A 22,906-nucleotide genomic window follows, 5' to 3' on the forward strand; every position below is an offset into this window, starting at 1 on the left:
GGGACCCTGACCCACAATGAAGTTTCTGTCAGAGCTTAGCTGTCAAAATTGTATTTGGCATGAGATGAAAGAGGACTACGTTGTGGGATTATCTATGAGAGGCTATTGCCTCAATATGAGCTTCCTATTGTTACTGAAGTCCCTTAAATTGTACTACGGAAGGCATCCAAGACTCAGCTATCTTACATGGGATTTGTGTTCTGTAGCAAATAATGTTTTACTGAAGTATCAGTCGAAAGAAGTTTAAAGCTCTCTTACTTGTCCAGGAAAGAGTGAGGAGTCTAAACAGCAGGCACCATTATGATAATATTTACTGAGTCTTCACAATTTATGGGTGCTCTGGTGGGCATTTGAATACGTCATTTCAATTATTTGTCACAAAAACTTTATGAGGAAAAAAAAAAAAAAAAAAAAAAAAAAAAAACTTTATGAGGCATTATCATTTCCAGAAAACTGAAGCTTGGAAACATTAAGTATTTGGCCAAAGTCACACAGTGAATAACTAGTGGAAACAATGGAATAAGCCTCAGTCTTCAACTTCAGAGCATATGCTATTTTTTTTAAAGATTTTTTATTTATTCATTTGAGAGAGCAAACGTGACCATTGAGAAGGGGTGGGGGAGAGGTTAAGGGAAAAGCAGATATCCCCGTCCACCCCTTCTGAGTGGGGAGCCCGACACAGGACTGGATCCCAGGACCCCAGGATCAGGACCTAAGCCGAACATAGACACTCAACCGACTGAGCCACCTAGGTGCCTCCAGAGCATATGCTCCTAACCAGTATGTTATACTGTCTCCTTAGAGATGCAGGACATTCAAAAGTTTCCAAGCCATTTTACATGACCTAATCAATTTCCTATGACAATGTCAGGAAGGAATTACAGTTCTCATTTTATAAATGGAAAATTAGGATTAGAACAGCTAAATGACTTGCAATTCTGGCTCCTTTTACAATACTGTAGCTGACTCAGTGAAAAACACAACTCAGGTTTTTCTGGTGCAAGTTAATTTTGTTTCTAAACTTCCCCTGTATGACTGCCATCTGCTCCAATGTGATCAACATACTGAAGGAAAAGCATGCATATTGCCCATGTAAGTCTAGCATTCATATTTTCACCTGAATTTAAAAAATGTACAGTTACCATAGCAACTCAAAGAATACCACGGAAAAATCAAACCAAGTCTACATTCCAAGGTACAAAGGACCATGCTGTTCGCAGCACTTCTGTGAGATTTTCACTGCCAAAGACTCATCTGACCAGTTCCTTAATCACTGACCATACTTCATCATCTCCGCTAGCATTATCATCCTCCAAACAATGCATTTAGATCCTCAGGCTACGAATAATGCTTGTGGAAGTGTCCCAACACAGTTACTAGGATAAGTGAATGCTGGGTTAGAAAAGCCCCTCCCCAAGCTATCAGCTATCACTTCTGAAAACGAAGGCTGAATGAGAGTGTCTCATAATCAGCTGAACACTAGCTTAAGGTCTCTTTCCTGACCTATTAAAATGCCAGAAGTTTAAGGTCGAAATAGCATGATATCAGAAGTATTTGTCTCTTATTTGGGACTCAACATTGTCAAGTACAATGCTAACTAAGCACTTCATATGCATCATCTGTAATTCTTATTATATCAGTTCAACACAGGCATTGTCTCCTGTTTCATAAATGAGGCTTTGAGAACTCAAGGCACATAGTAAATAATACAAGTATTTACAACATTTATCGAGCCCTTCCCGTGTGCCAAGCACCATTCTGTGATTCACATATATTATTTAACATAATCCCTTATTATTTGAGATGGGCCTTAATACCTCTCTTTCATAGGTGAGGGAACCAAGGCAAAAGGGAACTTGTTTACAGTCATAGAAGCAGGAGATGGCAGATAGACTTTTCAGAGTAGAATCACATCTTAGGAGGAGGTGAGGTTCTCAGGTTGGCACATGAGACCAATCACTGGTGATCACTTGAAAAAAGTACCTTTGTGCAGCCCGTTAAAGCTACAGTTGCTTTGGCTGACAATTAGAAGTGGAATTTGACTTGCATTCTGAACTACGCTGATTGAATAATACATAGTTTTAAGTAATAAAAGCATGCTCAGGTAAGGAAAATGTTCAAATGATCAAGTCCATGGGACTGCATATTGATCAAAGCAAGAGCAGATACTTATTCCTGGAATACTCTCTCATTGAGTGGCTGGTGGACAGAATCCAGGGTTAAAGCAGCTATTTTCACTCTTGTTAAAGTCAAATAGCTAAACTTATATAGGTTAAACACACTGTTAAAAGTAGCCAAATAAGGGAATTTAACTGAAGTTTTCTCTAATTTGAAATCCTGCCTATTTTCATCATGCTTCATTTGGGCTGACACCATAAATATTTAAAAATAAGCTAAACAAAGGTTCTTCTACCCATCCAAATTTTAATAAAAACATGTACACAACTGTAAAAGGCATTGAAAATTTGCACCTGCCTGTAGCAACCCCCTCCCCCTGCCACACAGACAAGGAGCGCTGTACAGATAGAAGGACAAGATAATAGCACTTGATAACAAGTGTCAGATAAGACACACACAGGCAGTCATTCTCTTCTTGCCACCCCTACCCCCAATATCTGAAGCCCAGTGCCGGCCCATTGTCATTGTCATCAAAGATCAAGGTGACTACCAGTCTCCTCAAAGAAACCACCTTTGTTTACTTTTTCTCAACTGATTAGAATACATGGGAGAGATGTCAAGTCTATTTAGACAATAGGTGTATACCTGACAGATGGTCTGTTAATGAAAGCACTGAAAAGTCCTGTTCTAAATGAGTATCTAACTTGTTTATATGTGACAGAGCCAAACAGATACCATGCCCTGCAAAGCAATCACTATTTGGCTGGCAGCAGGCCCTGCTTTCCAAGGAGACACAGGTCATGATATTGAAATTCCGACACAGTACTGCTTCCCAATTCTTGCTCCCAATGAACTTGTGTTAGAATTCTCCTGAATGTCAATCATTTGATATATAATGAGCACCAGTGAAAAGCATAAAGTTAAGCAAGAAAAATCTGTCTCCCATAAATTTTAAGGCATCATTACAGGTATCAGTCAAAATAGGAGCTTTCTAGGTTGCCAGGGAAAAACATCTATTTGTATAATGAAGGGATTAAAACAACATGTGTGACTTGCCTTTCTACCCAACATTTCACTACCATTTGTAGCTTAAATACTGAAACCTCAGAGGCCTGAAATATAAAGCACCCGAAATATATTTACAGTGATACTGACATTTAATAGCATTCTTGGACAATCAATTTTCAAAATGTCTTTTTAGTTTTCAAGAGACAGTATAAGGACAAAGTGACAATAACAACAAACTCCTCTATCATTCTAAAATGTTAGGCCAAAATAAAAGAAGTAATAACATTAGGGTCTCAATACTTTTTTTCTCCACTACAAATCTTCCTCTGCTTAGGAAAATGTTCTCTGGCAATAATTGTCAGGCTCTGGTTGGGATTTCTTCCTCTGGTTAAGACTGGTATTTCTACAAACTACCCTACTGAATCTTTTTTTTTTTTTTTTATAAAAGATTTTTATTTATTCATTCATGATAGACACAGAGAGAGAGAGGCAGAGACACAGGCAGAGGGAGAAGCAGGCTCCATGTCGGGAGCCCGACGCGGGACTCGATCCCGGGACTCCAGGATCACACCCTGGACCAAAGGCAGGCACTAAACCGCTGAGCCACCCAGGGATCCCCTACCCTACTGAATCTAATGTCTATTGTTCTTTGTAAGCATCTTCTTCCTAAGAAGAGGGCTAAAAGCTTTTCATTGACTCAATCACATGATAACCTTGTGAGGTAGGTATTATTCCCATTTTATAGATGACACGAGGAAGCCCGGGGAATGCAAGATGATACAACTAGAGAAGATATTCAGACTCCAGATGGCCTCCCATCAAATGTCATGCTTTTGCCATTAATCCTTAGTTGTCTACCAGACTTTCAAATTTTCAGAATATCCTTGATGTGTTTATAAAAGGACTAAGAAATTAAGTATTACCTGGATGAATGGATTGTGTGACTGATGGTTACTACATAGCCAGCTCCTCCAACATCTAAGTAAGGGCCAGTCAAAGAAATCAAACCTGGATTAGCCACTGCATGGAGATACCTAACGGAGACAAGAGAAAGTCACATTATTTTAAGGTCTGAAAAATGATCTGTAAGTGTCAAAAGTGAGCTTGTAGCTCTAAAAAGTATTATAAAGTGTGCCTATGTTACCCTGGAGTTCAAAAGGAATTCTATCTTTTATCTCTGACTATAGCAACACAAGAGGTCAAGAAAATCTGAAATTCTTTTGTAGGAGATGGTCAGCTCAGTATATATTTGAGCTTTTAATAAGCTCTATAGTGTGGATGTTTTAGAGCCTAATGTAAAAATAAAGTAATAAATGAAGTAGAAACAAATACAATTTGGCCCATGAAACTGCCCTCTGGATTGGTACAGACAGTACAAATCTAAGCAGCACAAGTCCAGAAATCTGGTTTTTAGGCCCCAGTTGCCTTCCCTGCTATACCACCTGACTAGCTTTTGTTTTTGAAAACCTGAGTAAAAATAAAGCCAAGAGGTAAAAAGAAAAAAAAAAAAAAGGATTTATACTTATTTTTCATAGGTCATAGATGGGTTATAATTTGATGCCATCATCATGTGTAGGGATGTTAAATATCCCCACTAAGGGCACAGTGCATGCAACATAGGACTCAAACAAAATGCTAGGAATTGAAATGGCCAAGTATAAAGCATTTCAGTCTCAAAATTTCAATGAAGAGATAAAAACATTGTGGACAGAGGAAAACCACAAAGCTGTTATTACTGCATTAAAAAAAACAGATTCAAAAATATGTTTTCACGGCCATGGAAGTATCTTCTTTATTGTGACTGCCTGAAGTTGCTTTATTGTATTGTACTTATCATGTCTCTCCATGATTTGGGGGAACCTTTGATAATGGAAGCCCCTAAAACTCACCATTGTCTCCTCGTGGGATCAAATGCTTTGTCCATGAGGGAACCAGGATAAATTCTAAGGACGCCATTGGGCGTTGCTATGTAACGGCGGACAATGTACGTGTTCAGGCTACTCATTTCCATTTGTGTCATCCATTCATCTGTGACGTGGCTGGTGGCCATTACTTCATTCCTGACAGAGAACTGGGAAACAAAGGAAGACATAGCAGGGATCCTTTAAGACTCACATGAAAAGAGAGTGGGCTGCTGGCAAGCTCTCTTGCAGAGAAGCCAAGCCCAATTACTTCTTAAAAATCTTTCCACAGCAGATGGATACAGCCAAACTTGGTGAAAACAAAAGCTTACTGAAACATAGTCAGTGGATGTATGATTTACTCAATTGTTCATCCTAGTGAGGCTGTCAGCATTTAAGAGGAAAGATCCTATAGCAACACACACACACACACACACACACACACACACACACACACACACACCAGCTAAATCTCTGCTCCTTAAACTTTACCGTGTTTATCTCAACAGACCATAGGGGGCACTTACTTCTTTCCCCTGGGAAAAACGGGTCTGGGAAAGTTCCACAGATCTCTCTAAATCATACCCCCCTACCTAGAAAACCCCTAGTGCATCTAAGGCCTGAAAGAGATTCTTCATCTGGCCCACAGGACTTCTTAATCCGTCAGAAGGGTCATCGCCAACCAACCTCCTGGGGGCCACACATTGCCTTCCTGGCTCTCCAGCTGAGAGGCACAGATCCAGAGCTGGGCTTCCCACTTCAAAGGTTCACTGACAGCACCCCCTCCCAGGCCTGTGGAAGGATACACCAGAAGTAGGGCCCCAGGCCAGCACTCACTTTGAGCCCCGGGTTAGCAATGAGGCGGGTGTTGTCACTGAGATAGGCTGTGTAGTGTTCCACCATGCGCTTTGTCTCTGGCTGGCTGAGGTGTTCGTAGGGGGAGGAAAAGCTGCCAGCAGACAGCATGACAGTTGGACTTTCTGAAAGAGAAGCAAACAAAGCAGGCCTGGGAACACTGAGACTTCATCTCAGGCCCAAACAAAAGCATCACTAAGGCTCTGCCAATCTGTTAGCCATGGTGACTTAAAGTCTTCCGTGAGGAAAGAACTCAACACTAGAAGGAGTGAAGAAGGAAAAAAAACTCTCATTTTCTCCCTTCAAGGAGTTTACAGTCGTGAGCGAATCACAAGAGATACGTACAAATAAATACAAGTGCCCAAAATTGCAAATGCTCAAAATATCTTAGATCTACATATAATATTTTACACTTAGTAGGATTAAGGAGGCGACATTCGACATACAGCCACAGTGGGTTGAATCTGGGCTCCACCATTTCCTGGCCATGCGATGTTGGGGAAAGTTGTAAAATAGGCAATGCTTTTGTCCTCTGCAAAGCAGGAAATTATAGCACCACCTTACAGAGTTACGGTGAGAATTCAATCGGTTAGTTTACATAAAGCCAATGGGTTAATAAATGTAAAGCATGTAGAATAGTGTTTAGCACATGACAAATGATTTGTGGGTGTTAACTACTATTGTTCATATTGGTATTCATATTTCAAAAGACGGAAAAACGGTATAGTGCAGACAATGCAAAAATAAATTTCTTATAAACAGGGATAGCCAAACTTGGCATAAACAAAAGTTTCTAGAAATAGAGTAGTTACTGTATATATAATTGCTGATCCTAAGAGGAAAACCCCATTCTCAAAGACTGAAATCCTCCCAATGAATTACATGATGAAACAAAACACTACGTTTCTGTCTGTGACATTTCCTACTGTTCCATTTTATAGTTTGAGAACCTCTAGGGGAGCACTGTCCACTGTTCTGTGTCTAATCTCAGTTAAGTGTATAGATCATTTTCCATTCTTTTAGTTCTCACTTACAGTGTCTTGTTTCCTTATGGCCTGGCTATCTCTGACTGTGCAGGATACATTGTACTTAAAAACAAATTTGTAGGGATCCCTGGATGGCTCTGTGGTTGGGCGCCTGCCTTCGGCCCAGGGCGTGATCCTGGAGTCTCAGGATCGAGTCCCGCATCGGGCTCCCCACACGGAGCCTGCTTCTCTCTCTGCCTGTGTGTCTGCCTCTCTGTGTATCTCTCATGAATAAATAAATAAAATTAAAAACAACAACAACAACAAATTTGTAGAAAGAGCTGAGTCCTAACAGGACACAGGCGTATCCAGGAAGGACTGTTATTTGGTTCTACCAGGCACCAAACCCCAGGATGAGGCAGGGTGGTAAGGTGGAGACAGTTCTCAAAAAGACAATGGGATGCAGGGCCTAAGTACTACCCTGTGGGGCTTGATATTCAATGAGTCGTGACTAATGACTATGAGCTTCCTTAGACCACTCAGGTGACCCGAATCCCAAGTCAAGGGCTTCTGTGGCTTCAATTCATGTCTGCCCTAAAGATGTAGTTCTGCTAAAGCATGCCTGTGTGGCAGGTGAAAGGGAGGGTTTTCACTTGTTAGTCTCCACCTCTTGGGGGCCTTGGATTTGATTTCGTCCTCTCCTCCCAGCCCTAAGAACCTACTACCTAAAGAATAGTTTAATTTCCCAGTTGTTTCTTCTGGATTGGTGAATGGGTACATCGCAAATGTGGCTTTAAACACTGGGTTTCTTCTCTGGGTTCTTCTATTTTCCTAGGCTTCTGTCCAATTCCTAGCTATCATGTTAGTTCTTTGATACTTTTCAGGAAGGTTCCCCTCCCCCCCAAGTTTCTATCCATTTTCAGGTGTCCTCAGTAGAATAGGTCAGAATTATGTAGTCTGCCATTATCAGAAGAAAGGGCTTCCAGTGATGTTATGTCTGATTTAATTCTCCTGATACCACATGGGATGGCTGGGGAGATTAGTATTATATTCCTATCAAGGACAAGAAAACCAGAAGCTTAAGACTTCGGCTTTCTAGCAGCGTGCTGTGGATTTGTGTGCATAGGCTCCTGGGGCCTTCTGGGCACAGATGCACCAGAGGGTAGACTGTCCCTCTCAAAGAGCCCAGAACTGGTTGGAGAGATTAGAAATGTTTAAAAAGAGGAAAACAACAAAATAAGAATAATCCAATAATATTAAAAATGTCAAAAGGCAACCCATAATCCTTCAGGGACAAAGGAATAGGCCCAGAGGTTAAGTGGAGAGACACTTTAGGAGTGGGCTTTTCTTGTAGTGACAGAGACTGGGCATTTGAGGAGAGGCTGCTGCAAGGATTTGGACTAAGAGAAAACAACCAAGACACAGGTCTTTGTATCTAGAGGGTAAACACATTAAATTACAACATATAAGAATACTGAACTGCACTGGATGATGCACAATTAAATTTCTCTGTGTACCAAGAAAGACTATATCCCTCCTCCAGCACTCTTGATGGGGGTTCCGACATGGATTTAACACGTTACCTCAAAATCCCATCAATGAACTTGAATGGAAGTCACTTATTTGCCATTATCTCTCTTCTTTTTCATTCCTTTTTCATTACAATTGAAGTATCTTGCTTCATTTTCATTACCAATGATTACTAAACTGCCCTTTAGGACTTCAACATGTTGTTCTGAGAAGGTTCTACTTCCAAGGTGAAGTTGGGTGGTACAGTGGAAAGATGGCTCAGGGAAAGCCAAATAATGGCCTATGGTTGGTCTGTGTGATCTAGAATTAGTCCATTAGTCCTATGTAAAGTGGACTTAATTCTACATTCTGTGAGTATCTCTATGAGGCAGTATTGTCCAACTGGAATACGATGCAATACTCAAGTGTCATATAAAAATCTTCCAAGAGCCACATTCAATAAAAACAGGTTAAACTAATTTTCCTGGTATATTTTTTGAAATTCAATATATCCAAAACATTACTTTAACAAGTTGCCAATATAAAAAATTAAGTATTTTACATTAATAGTAAGTCTCAACTTGAACTAGCATATTTCAAGTGCTGGACAGCCATGTGTCTAGAGGCTACCGTTACTGAAACAGTGTAGCTAGAAGGGATTGTGCAAAGGAAATTGAAAAAATCTAAGCTTCAGCTTTTCTCTTATTCAGCAATATTACCGCACTTCACAGTCTCAAATTTCAAAACAATGACCTATCTTAATCAGCACTTGTGTTGAGCCTGTCCCACAGCATGTAAGAAAATTGTGCATATCTTGGCTATCCAGTGATCATTTCTTAAAAATGTGAATTAAAGGGCATACATGTGCTTTTGTATAAAAGAAAAAGACGGAACCTCAAAACTTAAAACAATCAACTGTAAAAGCCAACCATTTTTGACTGACATCTCTGGCTTTCCTCAAGTTGTCTACACTATTGGAACGTGCCATAAAGGAGACTATTCAGTCTGGTCTGCTCTTCTGACCTCATAACCAGATAGAAATGCTATAGGATGGAACTTAAAAGATGGAATCTGGACACAAGTACTCTCATGTGGAATCTAGACACTGGTGACTTCCATCTTGATCCTCTTCCCGCTTGTGCTCCCCTCTACTCGGTTTGCCCATTCTCTAACAAGTCTTGGTCTCAGTGAAAAAGAGTGCCTGTTTTACAGTCCTAGCAGTATTACAGAAGTGACTAGCATGTGCCTGGCACATGGTGGCATGCAATAAAAGAGGTGCACGAGTCACATTTCAGCCTTGCTACTTTCCGGGTTGCCTCGGGGGAAATTGGTGTTTCTGGTAAATCTAACTGTCCTCCATCTCGAATAGGTCAAGTCAAATGATGAATGCAAAATATGAGTGACCTACAAATGTAAATTCCCTTTTCCTGCCTTTGAATTATTTGCCTATTTCCTAAGCTCTTTTTGAAGACAGGGGCCTGTGGTAGACACAGATACGCCATATGGGCATGCTACCCTTGGATCTCCTTTACTATTTTTCTGGAGCCCCTTATCTCCGTATTTCTGTGCTTGCTTCTAATGGGTCATACCGGTGACTCTGATGGATTGTCTTGGGGCTACTAAAACCTCTTTGCCTAGCATTAGCAGAAAGCTGAAAGATACAAAGGAACATGAAAGTCCAGCTCCCTTTCTTGAGACTGAGCAGACTCTGTGGTGTAATTTATACTCCAAAGCCCTACCTTGACAGGATTCGGCTGAGGCTGGAACTTCACCTAAAATCAGACTCTTGCTTGCTTTCTCCTCCCCTTTGCTATATTGTTTCCCTCATTTCTTCCCTAGTTTCTTCTTAGAGCCCAACCTTAATAAATCCACACACAAATCCTGATCTCATTTTCGGCTGGAACGCAGGATCCAAGGCAAGGCCTCAAACTGTGCTCACATCTGTATGCCCAAACTGGCACTGCTGACATTCAATATGTTTTTTTGGGGCAGAGGGAGGGGTCTGGTTTTATCATTTAATTCAAAACTGATATTCACAGTGAGTTGCTATGAGTAAGCCCACAAAGGAAGCTGAAAAGTGCAAGGGCTTTACCTAGAGTGGCCAGCTGTTTGAAGTGAAGACAAGCACTAGGCTGGCCCAGGAGGTCCAGCCGGTGGTACAGCAGCTTGCTGCTGGGGACAGTGTTGAGGTTCTTCAGTTGTCTGACAGGTATTTCCGGTTGTATCACCACAATACAGAGAATAAAGGAAGTGTCCTGTACCTGGAAAAAAATCAGTAAAAAATTTCTAACACAGAAAATAAAGGTTTCTAGGGATAGTGACTTTGCCTACATTATTTTCTGCTATCTCTGTCTCTAACACTCACTGAAAAATATCTGATGAGTGAATGAAAGCCATGAGGATGGGGTGAGAGAACCTATCTCTAGCAAAAGATGACATTTTCTATTCTCCTTTCTGATTGAGGGAAATTAATGTATGTAACAGAAAATTATGGAACTAATAAAGGGATTAGAAAGTAGTCCCTTTGGAACAGCCACCCTATGCCTCTTTTGCTTCTTTAGGCTAATAAATCCAAGCTGGAATATGGCATATGAATATAGCACTTAGTTCTGTTTGGGTTTGAAATGCATTTTAAAATATAGAGTTGGTTTGGCAATGAGTATTCTGAGAACTGACTATCTCAAAAGCCAATTATGAATCTACATATGCAGCTCATATAAAATCTGTTTTATTCATGTATTCCTGACTAATGCTTTCTCTTTGGCTGGTTAGAGATGAGCAGGATCTCAGACTCATGAAAAGTACAAATCCCATGGCTCCCTCACAAAGCCTGCCTGACTTGTCATTTCAGACCAGAGTAGGCAAGTATGTTGTAGCTTAGCCTAATTTATTAAGCTCATATGTACAAATAGGAATACTTCCAAATTCATTTTGCTCTTTGAAATAGAAGCTTAAATAAAGTTAGTGAGAAGAATGGCCACCAAAGAATTAAAAAAAAAAAAAAAAAAAGGCAGTCTACTTAATTCTAGCTTCTTAACTTAAAAATACAAGACAGCCAAACTTCTGTAAGTCCATTATATAAGGAGGTGGGCGGAATCTATTTAAAAGATGGTTGGTCAATAAATGGAAAGTGTGATAACCAGCTAAGTTAAAAATAAAGGACAGTGAGAACTAAAGCAGCCCAAAGGATTTACTTCATGATCAAGGAGAAATTTTTAAGTAGGCAGGTTAGAGTTAAGTGTAATTTAGGGTTTATGAAGATGGTTGCACAATCTTTTTGAACACAAGAGAAATTTGCATCTCCCTGGGATTGCTTTCAAGTACTGCTGCCAAGGATATTCAGTTAGATTAGCAAATTTAATTCTCTTCCCCCCATCTGCCTCCTCCTCCATTATAAAATGATAGTGTCCCATATCCTCTCTCCCTATCTCACACAGTCACCCTTTGTTTCCTTCATTCTATGTTCCAAGGAACCAAAAGACAAAAACTTCACCAGAATGACCAGAAAAAATAATTGTAGAATAAGGTCTATTCTGCAAGAGAAAAATTAAAAGTTACCCTAAGCATCTAAAAGCAACAATTTAGAAATAGTTCCTAGATGGAAAGGAAAATGGATTTCAATACAGGTGCTTCTATCATGTTCTTAGCTGAAAAAAGAGTCATTGCATTAAGGAACCAGAATATTTCTAGAAGGGCTCTCCATGATTGGGGAGTGTTTTGGGTTTTTTCCCCCACTGATTGCCCATGGGATTCATATTTTGAAGTGAGCCATGCCTGTGTCACACAGGAACACTGTAATACCTTCTGAAGTCAATCCTTTTTTCTGTCTCAGCATGCAGCCTCCTCAAATGCTCAAAGATGGACTTGGGCTGCACAGTGACAGAGTAGTAATCTCTTAACACTCCTAACATAATCTCTCACATTCTATTTAAATTAATTCAGTGACATAATCTATCAGTATCTGCTATATCTATGGATGCTAAGCAGTTTAAATAATCATTTTCAACGTAGACTGAATGTATTTGAATTACATTTAGCAGAAGAATCCATTTTATTCCTGAAGACAAGAGGAATAGTCCCCCCCCCCCCCTCCAAGTAACAAAAAAGAACTTAATATTATTTGTTTATATTGCTGGGTTCCAGGCAAGGAAGGCTCTTTAACTTCTATCTTATTATTTATTATTTCTATAATTTTTCACTTAATAGTGATGTTATTGACAATTTTGGAACTCTGAGAAAGCTAACACTTCTACCTGAAGCGATTACATGATTATATCCATTTGGCTACACAGAGTGGCCAGAATTTATTGATATCACTGAAGAAAATCTTAAGAATACTTCTTTCCAAAATGTTAATATTGAGTTTATTCACAGTGCAAAAAGGTCTTAAGAATGCTTACATCTCCTTCTTTCTCTTTTATTTTTTAATTTTATTTGCTTAAAGACTTTATTTTTAAGTCATCTCCACACATGGGGCTAGAACTCACAATCCTGATATTAAGAGTTGTACACTCCATCAACTAAGCCAGCCAGGCACCCCATCTTTCTTTCTCCTTTAATGCCAACAAATGTCAAGGTAGATATTTTCCTGGTATGCAGATGAGTAGCTTTCAGTCAGGATATACTAAAAGTAAACAATCTCAAATATAAAAGTATTTTTCAATCCTGGTGTGTGGTTTACCCTTTCTGAGGTGAAAATAAAACAATTCATCCTTATGTAAAGACCATATGAAAATAAGAGCAGATGGTGCAATAATTCTCAAAAAAAAAATCATGAAAATGAGCTAAGAGAGTTTCCAAATAGATTTTGACCATCCTCAGATCTGTATCATCACAATAAAACATCAGTAGAATTAGGCTTGTAAATTGTGAATTTCTCAAATGATTTTATTATTTTGTTTGCTTTTGTTTCCGTTGTAGAAATCAATGTTGCCATAATGATGCTTTAAGAACAGAACGAGAAGAAGAAAATAGAACGGAACAAGAACATTGGAGGAGGCTCCTGCCGAAAGGCATGTTGGCTACTTCCAATCCCTATCATTCCCATGCCAGACACAGACACTGGATGGAGTTACTGGTCTGCCTCCACTTCTGGGCTAGATGCTCTAAGAGGGCAGAGAAAGTATCATTATTCTTTATCTTTCTTAGCCCACAGTAGCTGTTCAGTAAGTCATCCTTAAAGCGATGAATATGTAGAGCTGTTTGGAGTTAATGGCTTAAACACCAGATATGGGCAAAAGTAAGGGAATGTCTAATATGACTGCATTTTAAATTTAGTGATTAAAAGTTGATAAGAAACGAAATTCCACTCTGTTTTTGACCACTTACAGCATCAAGGGCACCCAGGATAGCAGAAATGTCCTGAGGGGAGGGAGTAAAGGGCAGCAACATGAATAACGTGGATAGTGTGTGCTCGAAACTGACTCTGTGATGCCTGCTACCTGAATGAGGCTAGTCAAAGGATGCTTAAGGAAGTGGCAACCGCAGGCGATCACCTAACTGTCCATCTCTAGGTGGTGAGTATGAATGATCCATATTCTAATCTGAAAGTTTCTGTGCCTTAGAGAATGTCAGTAGAGGGCATTCATGCTTTTGTATTTCCTTTTCCACCTCTAACTTCCACAATCCAAGTTTAAAATGATAAAAAGCCAACAACAACAACAAAAAACACCTCACTGGATATAATCTAAATATATAATGATAGGAGGGCTGTGTTTAGAGACATTTGGCCCGTCAACACAGTGCAATGCTACACGGCCATTAAATGTGCATGCAGATGCCCAGACATGTACATGTACATGTACATACGCCTGTGTATGAACAAAAACATTTCTGAAACTGACCCAAGTGGTGGTTTCTGGGGAATGGCAGGCCAAGGAGAGGCAAGTGAGAAGGGCAAAGTTTACTTTTTACTTTGTATCCTTTTATACAGGTTAACTTATTCCACATGAACAGTGATTGGTTTTATAAACAATAAAGGAAAAAAAAATATAGGACATCTGTGAAGTCTCTTCTTTTTCCAATCACCTTACTATTGATCAGCAACAGTATCAGACCTAAGTTCCCCAGAATTCATGCATGAAGTAGCAGTGCACCCCTCAACTCCTCAGGCAAAGTGCCATGCAACTCACCATCTTCCAGGCATAGCTAACATTGTAGGCCTCCTTTCCAGTTGCTCTCAGCTTGTTAATGTGCCAGGACAGGGATGAGTTCACAGGGACTGCGATTATCTGACTGCCCAGAGGGAGGCTGTGTTGGCAACAGAATGAAATACTTCAGGCAAAAGATAAAATTAAGCACTTAATTAAAGGCAGGGAAGAAGCTGTGAGTCAATGACCACCTCCTGATTTTGAAAAGCAATGAAGCTCATCACTTTTGAAAGAGATAATGTGAAATTTTCAATTTTGTAAAAGCATGATGTCAGCTCAACACTAAAATATTTTTTACTTTCTACTCCTGCATACCGCCCCCCAACTCTAATTTTTTCCAGAGACAAACTTGTCTTAAATCACTGTCATTAATTTACAACCAATGAGCACAAAGACCCATTCCTCTATAGGTTACCATCTGCCAAAATAATGTATCATGGTTGGAAAAAATCCAATCTGTTTTTTATTTCAAAAGAAAACGTTGTATATGATCGTGCTGTCAACTTGGAATGGACACTATTTTGCCAAGCTATTTTTTGGCATGCTGGAAAGCTGGTCCTCAACATAACTTTTTATTTTGCCAACATTTTTCAATTTAGTACAACTGGAGTTTTTCTTAAACGAGTTAACATATATCTGATTTTACAATTCATGGCAGTGTGGATGTAGAATTTGATTTACAAGACATTTTCTCTAAATAACAGTTTTAAGAGACCTTACCTGTTGTTATACAAAGTAAATAAAATTTTAGCTACTCTTCTTATGAAAAATTTACTGAGTATACTTTTAATAACATCAATTTATATACTTGTTTGTTTTATATCCTATAATACTCATATTTGACCTCAAAATGTCTATTGTTTCAGAAAAAGAAAAAAGCCAAATACTACAACTTTCACCTTACCTTAGGATATTTTGCCGAACCAACTCAAATTTTGGGATATTTTCATAATGAATGATGTCAGTATGAAGTGGGGGTTCTGATAGTAAATATGGCCTGGTGAGAGATGGATGCATAAGTGTATACCCTGAAATAAGAAAACAAAAATATATGCCGTGGGAAACATGCTGTAGGAGCTATAGATTCTAATAGAAGTGCCTATCATATCATACATTTGAAATGTGGGATATTCTGGGATGAATGCCCAACATGTAACATCTCAGTATGTAACTCACCAGTTCAAGAAAAACTGAACTTGTTTATATGTTCTTGCATAAAATTCTTGAAGTGCAGAAAGATGCCTTAAATTATAGAATAACTGTCTAATCAAGAATATCTTAGAGGTATTGGTCTTTGGGTTTTTGTTTTATAAAAAGGTTCTAATCTATCACATAAACCTTAATGTTAGTGAATTTAAAGATCATGATATAGAAAAATAAAATCCAAAGAATCACATTCTACATGTCATTCAATCCTCAAGTCTAATTTCCTGATGTTTAAGTAACTGTTACCTACTCCTTAGGACAACATAGAAACAAATGCATTTTTGTTTCTTTAGAGAGAATCTTAAGCATGCTCCATGCCAGCATAGAGCTCAATCTCATTACCCGAAGATCATGACCTGAGCCAAAACCAAGAATCAGATGCTTAACCAACTGAACCACCCAGGTGCCCCTAGAAGCAAATGCATAATTTTTAGATACATTCTGCCATTTTTATGGTTTCCACCACAAATGAGCAGTCCTACTTGCACTATTTTTCTGTAAATACTATAATTTTCTTACTTTGTTAGTATCAGAATATCTACAGATTATTTTCTTCAGGTTCAAAAAGAAATTATTCTTTCCCATTATAAATTTTTAACAGATTACCTTTGTCATCTATGAGAAAAGTATAGGAGGCCAAAGAATCTTGGTAATATGTCACATCTTCAAGGATGTAAGCCAAGTTCACGTCCACACCTACAATTCCCAGAAGTAGGTTTCCAAAATAACAGGGTTTACTTACAGTCATTATCAAACCTATGGGTTAAAAACAAAAAAATCCAAAGGATAGCAGAAAAGGCAACAGACAAAAAAGACTGGAGCTGTGCTCTAATGAATCATGAAGACTAGGTCTTGCCACCTCAATTCTGCTTGAAGAGGTGACCTGTGGGATCCAGTAACTAACCAGGGCCTCTGCAGACAGTCTGCATAAGTGAACAAGACTGCAGGGGAAAGTGTCTTTTGTGGGGTCAGATACCTCAGTCACTTTAGAGGCAATTCATACATTTTCCACTATTTCTTGACCTAAAAGGACAGGACATCATAGATCAGTGCAAAACATAAGCAGCACTTCTATGATTCTGTTTCCTCAAGTGGGGAAGAAACAACTGAATGTGAAAGACCTCTGGACAAGGACCCTGAAAAATTGGGGTTCTAGCCTAGCTGTGCCCCTTACGCATTGTACACAAGATATGGAAATAGCTGCTCTGAGCCCTGGTTTCCACATCCGTTTAAATGACATCATGATAACTACTTTCCTGATTTTAAGGGTGTTAGACGGAAAGAGATTATTTCACTAACATAACCTATCAAAAGACAACAAAGGTGAAAAAAACCTAGAAGGTTTCTTCTACTAAGATCTGATCAACTACAACTCTGAGCAGCTAAAGGAGACACTAAGTTTCCAAAGGAATGTATTTGTAGTCATTTGGGTTGGGAGTTCCTTGACTTTTACATAAAGGGCTAGACAGTAAATAAATATTTTAGGCTTTGTGGGCCATACAATTTCTGTTGCATATACTCTATTTCTTTAAAAAAGAAAAAAAAAGCTTTAAAAATATAAATGGCATTTTCAGCTCATAGGCCATACAAAAAACAGTACAATAATCAGGAAAGGGAAAAGCAAAGGAAAACGTACAAGAGAGGAGTGTGTGACTAGTGGAGTCAGTGTGTGGCCCTGAGCATCAGGATAGCTGGGCTCTCCTACTGAGTTAAGTGGTGCCAACCTTTCAGAAGGAGTCTCTTCATGTGTCAGAGACAAAATGATCTCTGGCACCCCTAGTAGTTCCACAATCCTATGGTTCTAAATAAAACTCGAAACAAAAAAATGGATGGTTTCTCTCCATCTTCCACGTATATTTTCCTGTGCTTAATGGCAGGTTCATGCCTTACTTAGCAGCCTATCAGAAAGCCATTCTTCCGTAAACACCCAGGAAAGGGATTTGGATACTTGAAAAGTGCTACAAAGAATGGACTTCCACACACAGAAACCCATATGAGATCCATTCAAAGTATTACTGAACTTGCCATGGTTGCAAAGGCCAATTAAATGTATTACCTGGTAGGAGGAAGTATATATAATACTGAAAAACTTGGTGAGAAGTTATGCTCAGAAGATATGTAAGTTCTAGGGATGTAATATACAGCATGGTGACTATAATCAACAATACTGTATTGTATATCTGAAAGTTGCTAATAGTTCTTAAAAGTTCTCATTTACAAGAAACATTTTTAACTCTGTAAGATGATGAATGTGAACTAAGCTTTCTGTGGTGATCATCTCACAATATATACATACATCAAGTCATCATGCTGTACACCTAAAATGGATGTAATGTTTTATGCCCATTATAAATCAATAAAACAGGAAAAAAGAAAAGTTGTGCACTATTATAATTTCAGAGGCATCTTTAAGCAGTCCACAGAAGATTTTAGAAATGTATTTTAAGGATGTTTTTGCTCAGGTATCCCTGGACAAGTGGGTTATAAATGATGGGAGCAGCGCTTGAGGGCCAGCACAGAGACAGAGGTCATAACCTGCATACCACGCTCCCCTGGGCTTGTGTCTAACATTCAAGCTGTTCTCATAGAACGGTAAAGTACAACAGAAATACTCTGTGACCACATGCTCACTTCAGATTTCTTTGGCTATGTTGAGAACAAGGCTGAAAAAAGAAACACAATCTCACTGTTCAATTATTGGACAGAGGACTCTTCATCTTGCTGTGGCAAATAAGGTATGCTAAGCTCTTGCTACACTTAAGGAAATCCCTAAATGCCCTCTCTACTTTAACCTAAAGTACACAGATTTACTTGTTAAAAGATGTACATCCAGTAACCAATATTTTATACTGTGGGGGTTTTGAATGAGAGCCCATGTAAATATGGGACTCCCTAGGCTCGGCATCCCCATGTTAGGAGTTAGAGGAGATGTCACCCACTCATCCTGGGGACTGAACACACAAACTCAGAAGGCATACTCCAGTCGGGCAGTGGGACAGTCCAGTAAACCAGTCACTGCAGAGGATTCAGAAAACAGGCCTTGAGGACTACACTTTGGAAAACAACAGCCAAAAAGGAACCGAAGATTCGCTCACAATTTGATTGAAAGCCTTTGGGTAACTCTCTGGGTCATAGAGGTGAATGCTGGAAAGTTTCCTACTCTCCCTGATATCACTAATGGTAACGGGTTTGACTGCATAAATCTCCATGCTTGTACAGGACTCGGTTTCCACATCTGCCTTTGTTCCTTTGACACAATATTAACATGATTCATTGATCTATCTTTCTCTTATCAGACTTACATGCTTATTGAAGGTGGGATGTGTGCCCTACTCATCATTGCCTGACACAAGGCTTGGCTGGCACTCAACACTGGAGGTTAGATGCATAAAGCATCTTTTGCATTTAAAGCTTGACATTTCCCTATAAAGGGAAATGACCTTATCTAAAAGTGGGAGTTTCCATACTATACACATCTGTGGGCTCTGCCAGAAATAGGAAGGATAAAAAAAAAAAAAAAAAAAAAAAAAACCCTGACATGTAGCAGAAGCTACCATATTTCTTCCTTACAGAAAAAACATGTTTACCTAATTGCTGGAAAACATATTCCTTAGGCCTGTTACTTTTTATACATGAGTTTTCTCTGGATATCTGTATTTGTGAGAGTTCCTAGTTACTGGCACATAAAAATAGGATCTCTGTCTGGTGGTATCTGTCTAGCTAGTAATTAGCTTCCTTTTCCATTCTCTCTGTCAGAGAAGAAAGGGAAGCATGTCAGGCAAAGGATAAACAAGAATATGAGGAGGGAATGAAAAAGGCTGTACTTTTACTGAGCATACATTGTTGGCCAGCCATTATTCTAGGTGCTTCACACAAATTAGTGCATGTAATCTTCACAACTGCCTTGATGGAATTATTTTTGCCATCTGACGGATCAAGAAAGTTAATCGTGTGAAGGTTAAACACTACCCAACATCATGTCATGAATAACTTGTGACATTAGCATAATAATGACAGTGACAGTCACAATACAAAGTAAAAATAATAAATCAATACGAGCAGCGATTATTATTGAGAAGTATGCTAGGCACCAATAAATTTTCTAATCCTAAAAACCTGGAAGATATAGTCTATGAAAGACATTATTACATTTTAACCAAATGGGAATTACTGAGATTAAATAAATTACCAAGGACCACAACTTAAGGAGTAGAGTGAGGTTTGCAATCCTCCTATGCCAAACCTGTACTTGTCTGACCACACCATGTTGCTTTACCTTTCAGGCTGAATCCTAACCCATTTCTGAGATTTACCATCTGCTATGCAAAGTTACTGTTTTATTCCAGTTCACCAACTTTTGGATATTGGCGGGGATCCTCAGTAAGCCTCCCCAAAACACACCCATCATGTCGACTGAGGCTAGGGCAATGTGGAAAAATAGGGCTGGGGATTTCTGCTTTAAAATATAGTGCTACCAGACTGATGGCAGAGGGCTATGCCAGAGAAAAGGAATGACCACGCCCTTGCCAATCCAGACCATCTAATGCTCACAGGCAAGTGCTGCCACATTTAAAAGTTACTGTCTTGGTGGACTCATGTCCATTTCTTTTCCCCTTCCTTTAATAGGAGGTTTTCCCCAGACTCACCATCTCCCATCTCATCAGAGAAGGGAAGGCTAAAGACAGCTTCGTCAATCATCCGGTTGGGAAGGTTGGTATAGAACCTGCCAACTGTGATTTCCAGGTTACTCAGCTGGTTCAGCACCATCATGCTCCCCTTAATCACAGGCAAGGCTGTCCGGTCCAGCACGCCGTACTTCCCTGAGTTTTGTTCAGCTAGATCTCTCAGAAAAGCTAGCTCTTTTAAACCAGTCACCCCATCTGAAATGGAAAGCCAAAGGTAGGCAGCGTAAACCAAAATGGTGTATATTCATATAATAATCTTGCCATTTAGATTTAATAAGGGCACAGAGAAAGCCTGCGATGCCAGGCGAGTCTTGCAAGGTCGACCTGGATCCAGGACACAGTTACCAATTCTTGCTGAGGAACAAAGCATGAGGCATGGTCTTTCCTCAAACAGTCAAAAGGGTGAAGGGAGTCTTCAAAAGGCAATGCTAAAAACCACATGAGTAAAAATAAAGGAGCCCCATTTGGCAATGATACGTTCTCCTCTACAAGTTTAATTTTTCTCCATTTGATATTTGAAAGCAAAAGTAGTGATTAACAAGTCTGCACTTAAATTAGTAGATGAATTTGTTAAGAGTTTTAAAGGATAGAGATTTACCTTTCATTTCTTACCTCTTCGCCTATTAAATACTTGCCAAAGTCTCACGGAACTAAAAGGAAGAATTATGTATTGCACTTAGTGATGCCTCCAAACCCTGTGTCTTAAAGCTCATTTTAATTACAAATGCTTTCATGCTTGATACTGCTAGGATAGTCCTGGATTTGATTTCTTTAATGTGTACTTTCTACGTTTAGAGGGTTTAAAAAACTTTGTAAAAGCTTTAGGCATACTGGGATGTACTGTTCTACAACATCTGTAATCTATAGCATAAAAATAAATTTAATAAACCTTTTAAAAAATTTTGGTTTGCTATTGTTGGAACACAGTCAAAAGGATTAGTAACTGATCCCATATGGGTGCCATTGTAAACAAATTCAAATGATTTCATTCACTTTTGAGATTCTACCAATGAATTTTAAAATGCCTCATGTTCTTTAGTCTTTAACAAAACAAAACTGAAGAGTTCATGGCTCACCTACTTTATGTGACTATCATTTCTAGCTAAGGAGTATGTATACTTCTAGCCTTGAAAGTCCATTTCTAAAGGCATGCAAATATCTAATGGATATAATTTCCTTCTTAACATATTGAATTGAAATAACTTGGATTTTGCTGGAGCAATGATGCTAAGAAGCCAGAATCAGATTATTGCTCCCTTTCCTGGACACTGAGTGGAGACAGAGGGGAAGAAAATAAAGTCGGTTGAGTCTATAGCATGTAACATAGTATGCTGAAGTTTTGGAACTATATTATACAAAGTCCCTGTCCTCAAGAACCTTGTGACTCTGTGAGAAAGACAAGGCAGATGAATTCAGTGCAATAGTACAGGTGTAAGAACACATAAAAGGAAGTGATCACTTATTTTCTGTTAGATTTGAAGGTCTGCCTCGGCAGATAGTAAGGAAAGAAGCTTCCTTATGATCATCCATCTCTTCACTGGCCTTAAATCTTCCCGCTAGAGTATCTTGTGCACCTGCTGTGCCCCTGATAATTCCGGTCTTAAAAACCTCTGGTTACTTCCCTCTAAACACCCTTATCTCTTCATTCCTCTTTCTATAATCTAGTTAGATACAACATCCTCACTGCCAGGTTTCCCTCTCCAAATGCTGTCTCTGAGCATTGTTCACTAAGGTTGACACATCCCCTTACTCTTGTCAGCCAGGTTTCAGAAAGGGAAGCAGAGCCACTATGAGAATTTTGGTATAATGGATTTATTATCAGAATTAGAATCTACACATTTGAGGAGACAACTGGAAAGTAGAGATCCAGAAAGAGGAAAGAGGAATTGACAATCTAGTGTTTAGTAACCATCTCTGGTATGGATGAACAACCTTCCCTTCCTCTGTCTCTTCTCTCTTGAATCAAAGAAGCTAAACCGTAGGGAAAAAGAATACATGGCACTCAGAGATAATACTGAGAGGTAAGTGCCCCAGCAAAAACAGGCCATCCTTGCCTACCTCAACTGTGCTCACCCTGTGCTCAATGCTCCAAACACAAAGAAAACTAAGATGTGGTTTATGCCTGAAGCTCACACTCTTGTGGAAAGAGGAGGAAGAGGAGAGAACAGTGGGTGAGCACATCATTCCATGTTACAGATGACATCTTAATAGAAGCAAGCACAGTGTGCTTGTGGACAAGGAATACTGAAATACTCAAGAGAGAACTGGCCCCCGAGCCAGAGGGAGAGAGAGAGAAGCACCTCTGCCTCTGTGGTGTACCGAGACAGGAAATCACACTAACTTTAATTCTCTCCATTGATCAAGTACTGTGTTAGGAACCTTTAACACACCGTATTTTATTTACTTACCATCACAGCAATTCTATGCACATTTCATTTTCATTGTTTTCATTTTACAGGTATAACTGAAGCCTGAAGAGATTAAATAACTTGCCATAAGCCACACAACTA

At 39.2% G+C, this 22,906-nt stretch overlaps 1 protein-coding gene across 1 annotated transcript in view; it reads right to left on the reverse strand.

The window, feature by feature from the left end:
- The window catches only part of CACHD1 (cache domain containing 1), a 201,842-nt gene that overhangs the window by 23,938 nt on the left and 154,998 nt on the right, over positions 1-22,906 (reverse strand). The window contains exons 9-16 of the mRNA XM_041770890.1: positions 20,358-20,591; positions 16,318-16,467; positions 15,410-15,533; positions 14,488-14,605; positions 10,449-10,617; positions 5,865-6,007; positions 5,016-5,197; positions 4,050-4,160 (exon numbers count right to left, since the gene is read on the reverse strand). Coding sequence (XP_041626824.1) covers positions 4,050-4,160; positions 5,016-5,197; positions 5,865-6,007; positions 10,449-10,617; positions 14,488-14,605; positions 15,410-15,533; positions 16,318-16,467; positions 20,358-20,591 — 1,231 coding nt within the window. The remainder of the gene's footprint in view (positions 1-4,049; positions 4,161-5,015; positions 5,198-5,864; positions 6,008-10,448; positions 10,618-14,487; positions 14,606-15,409; positions 15,534-16,317; positions 16,468-20,357; positions 20,592-22,906) is intronic.

The sequence above is a fragment of the Vulpes lagopus genome, chromosome 10, assembly GCF_018345385.1.
Source record: "Vulpes lagopus strain Blue_001 chromosome 10, ASM1834538v1, whole genome shotgun sequence".
Taxonomy (NCBI): domain Eukaryota; kingdom Metazoa; phylum Chordata; class Mammalia; order Carnivora; family Canidae; genus Vulpes; species Vulpes lagopus.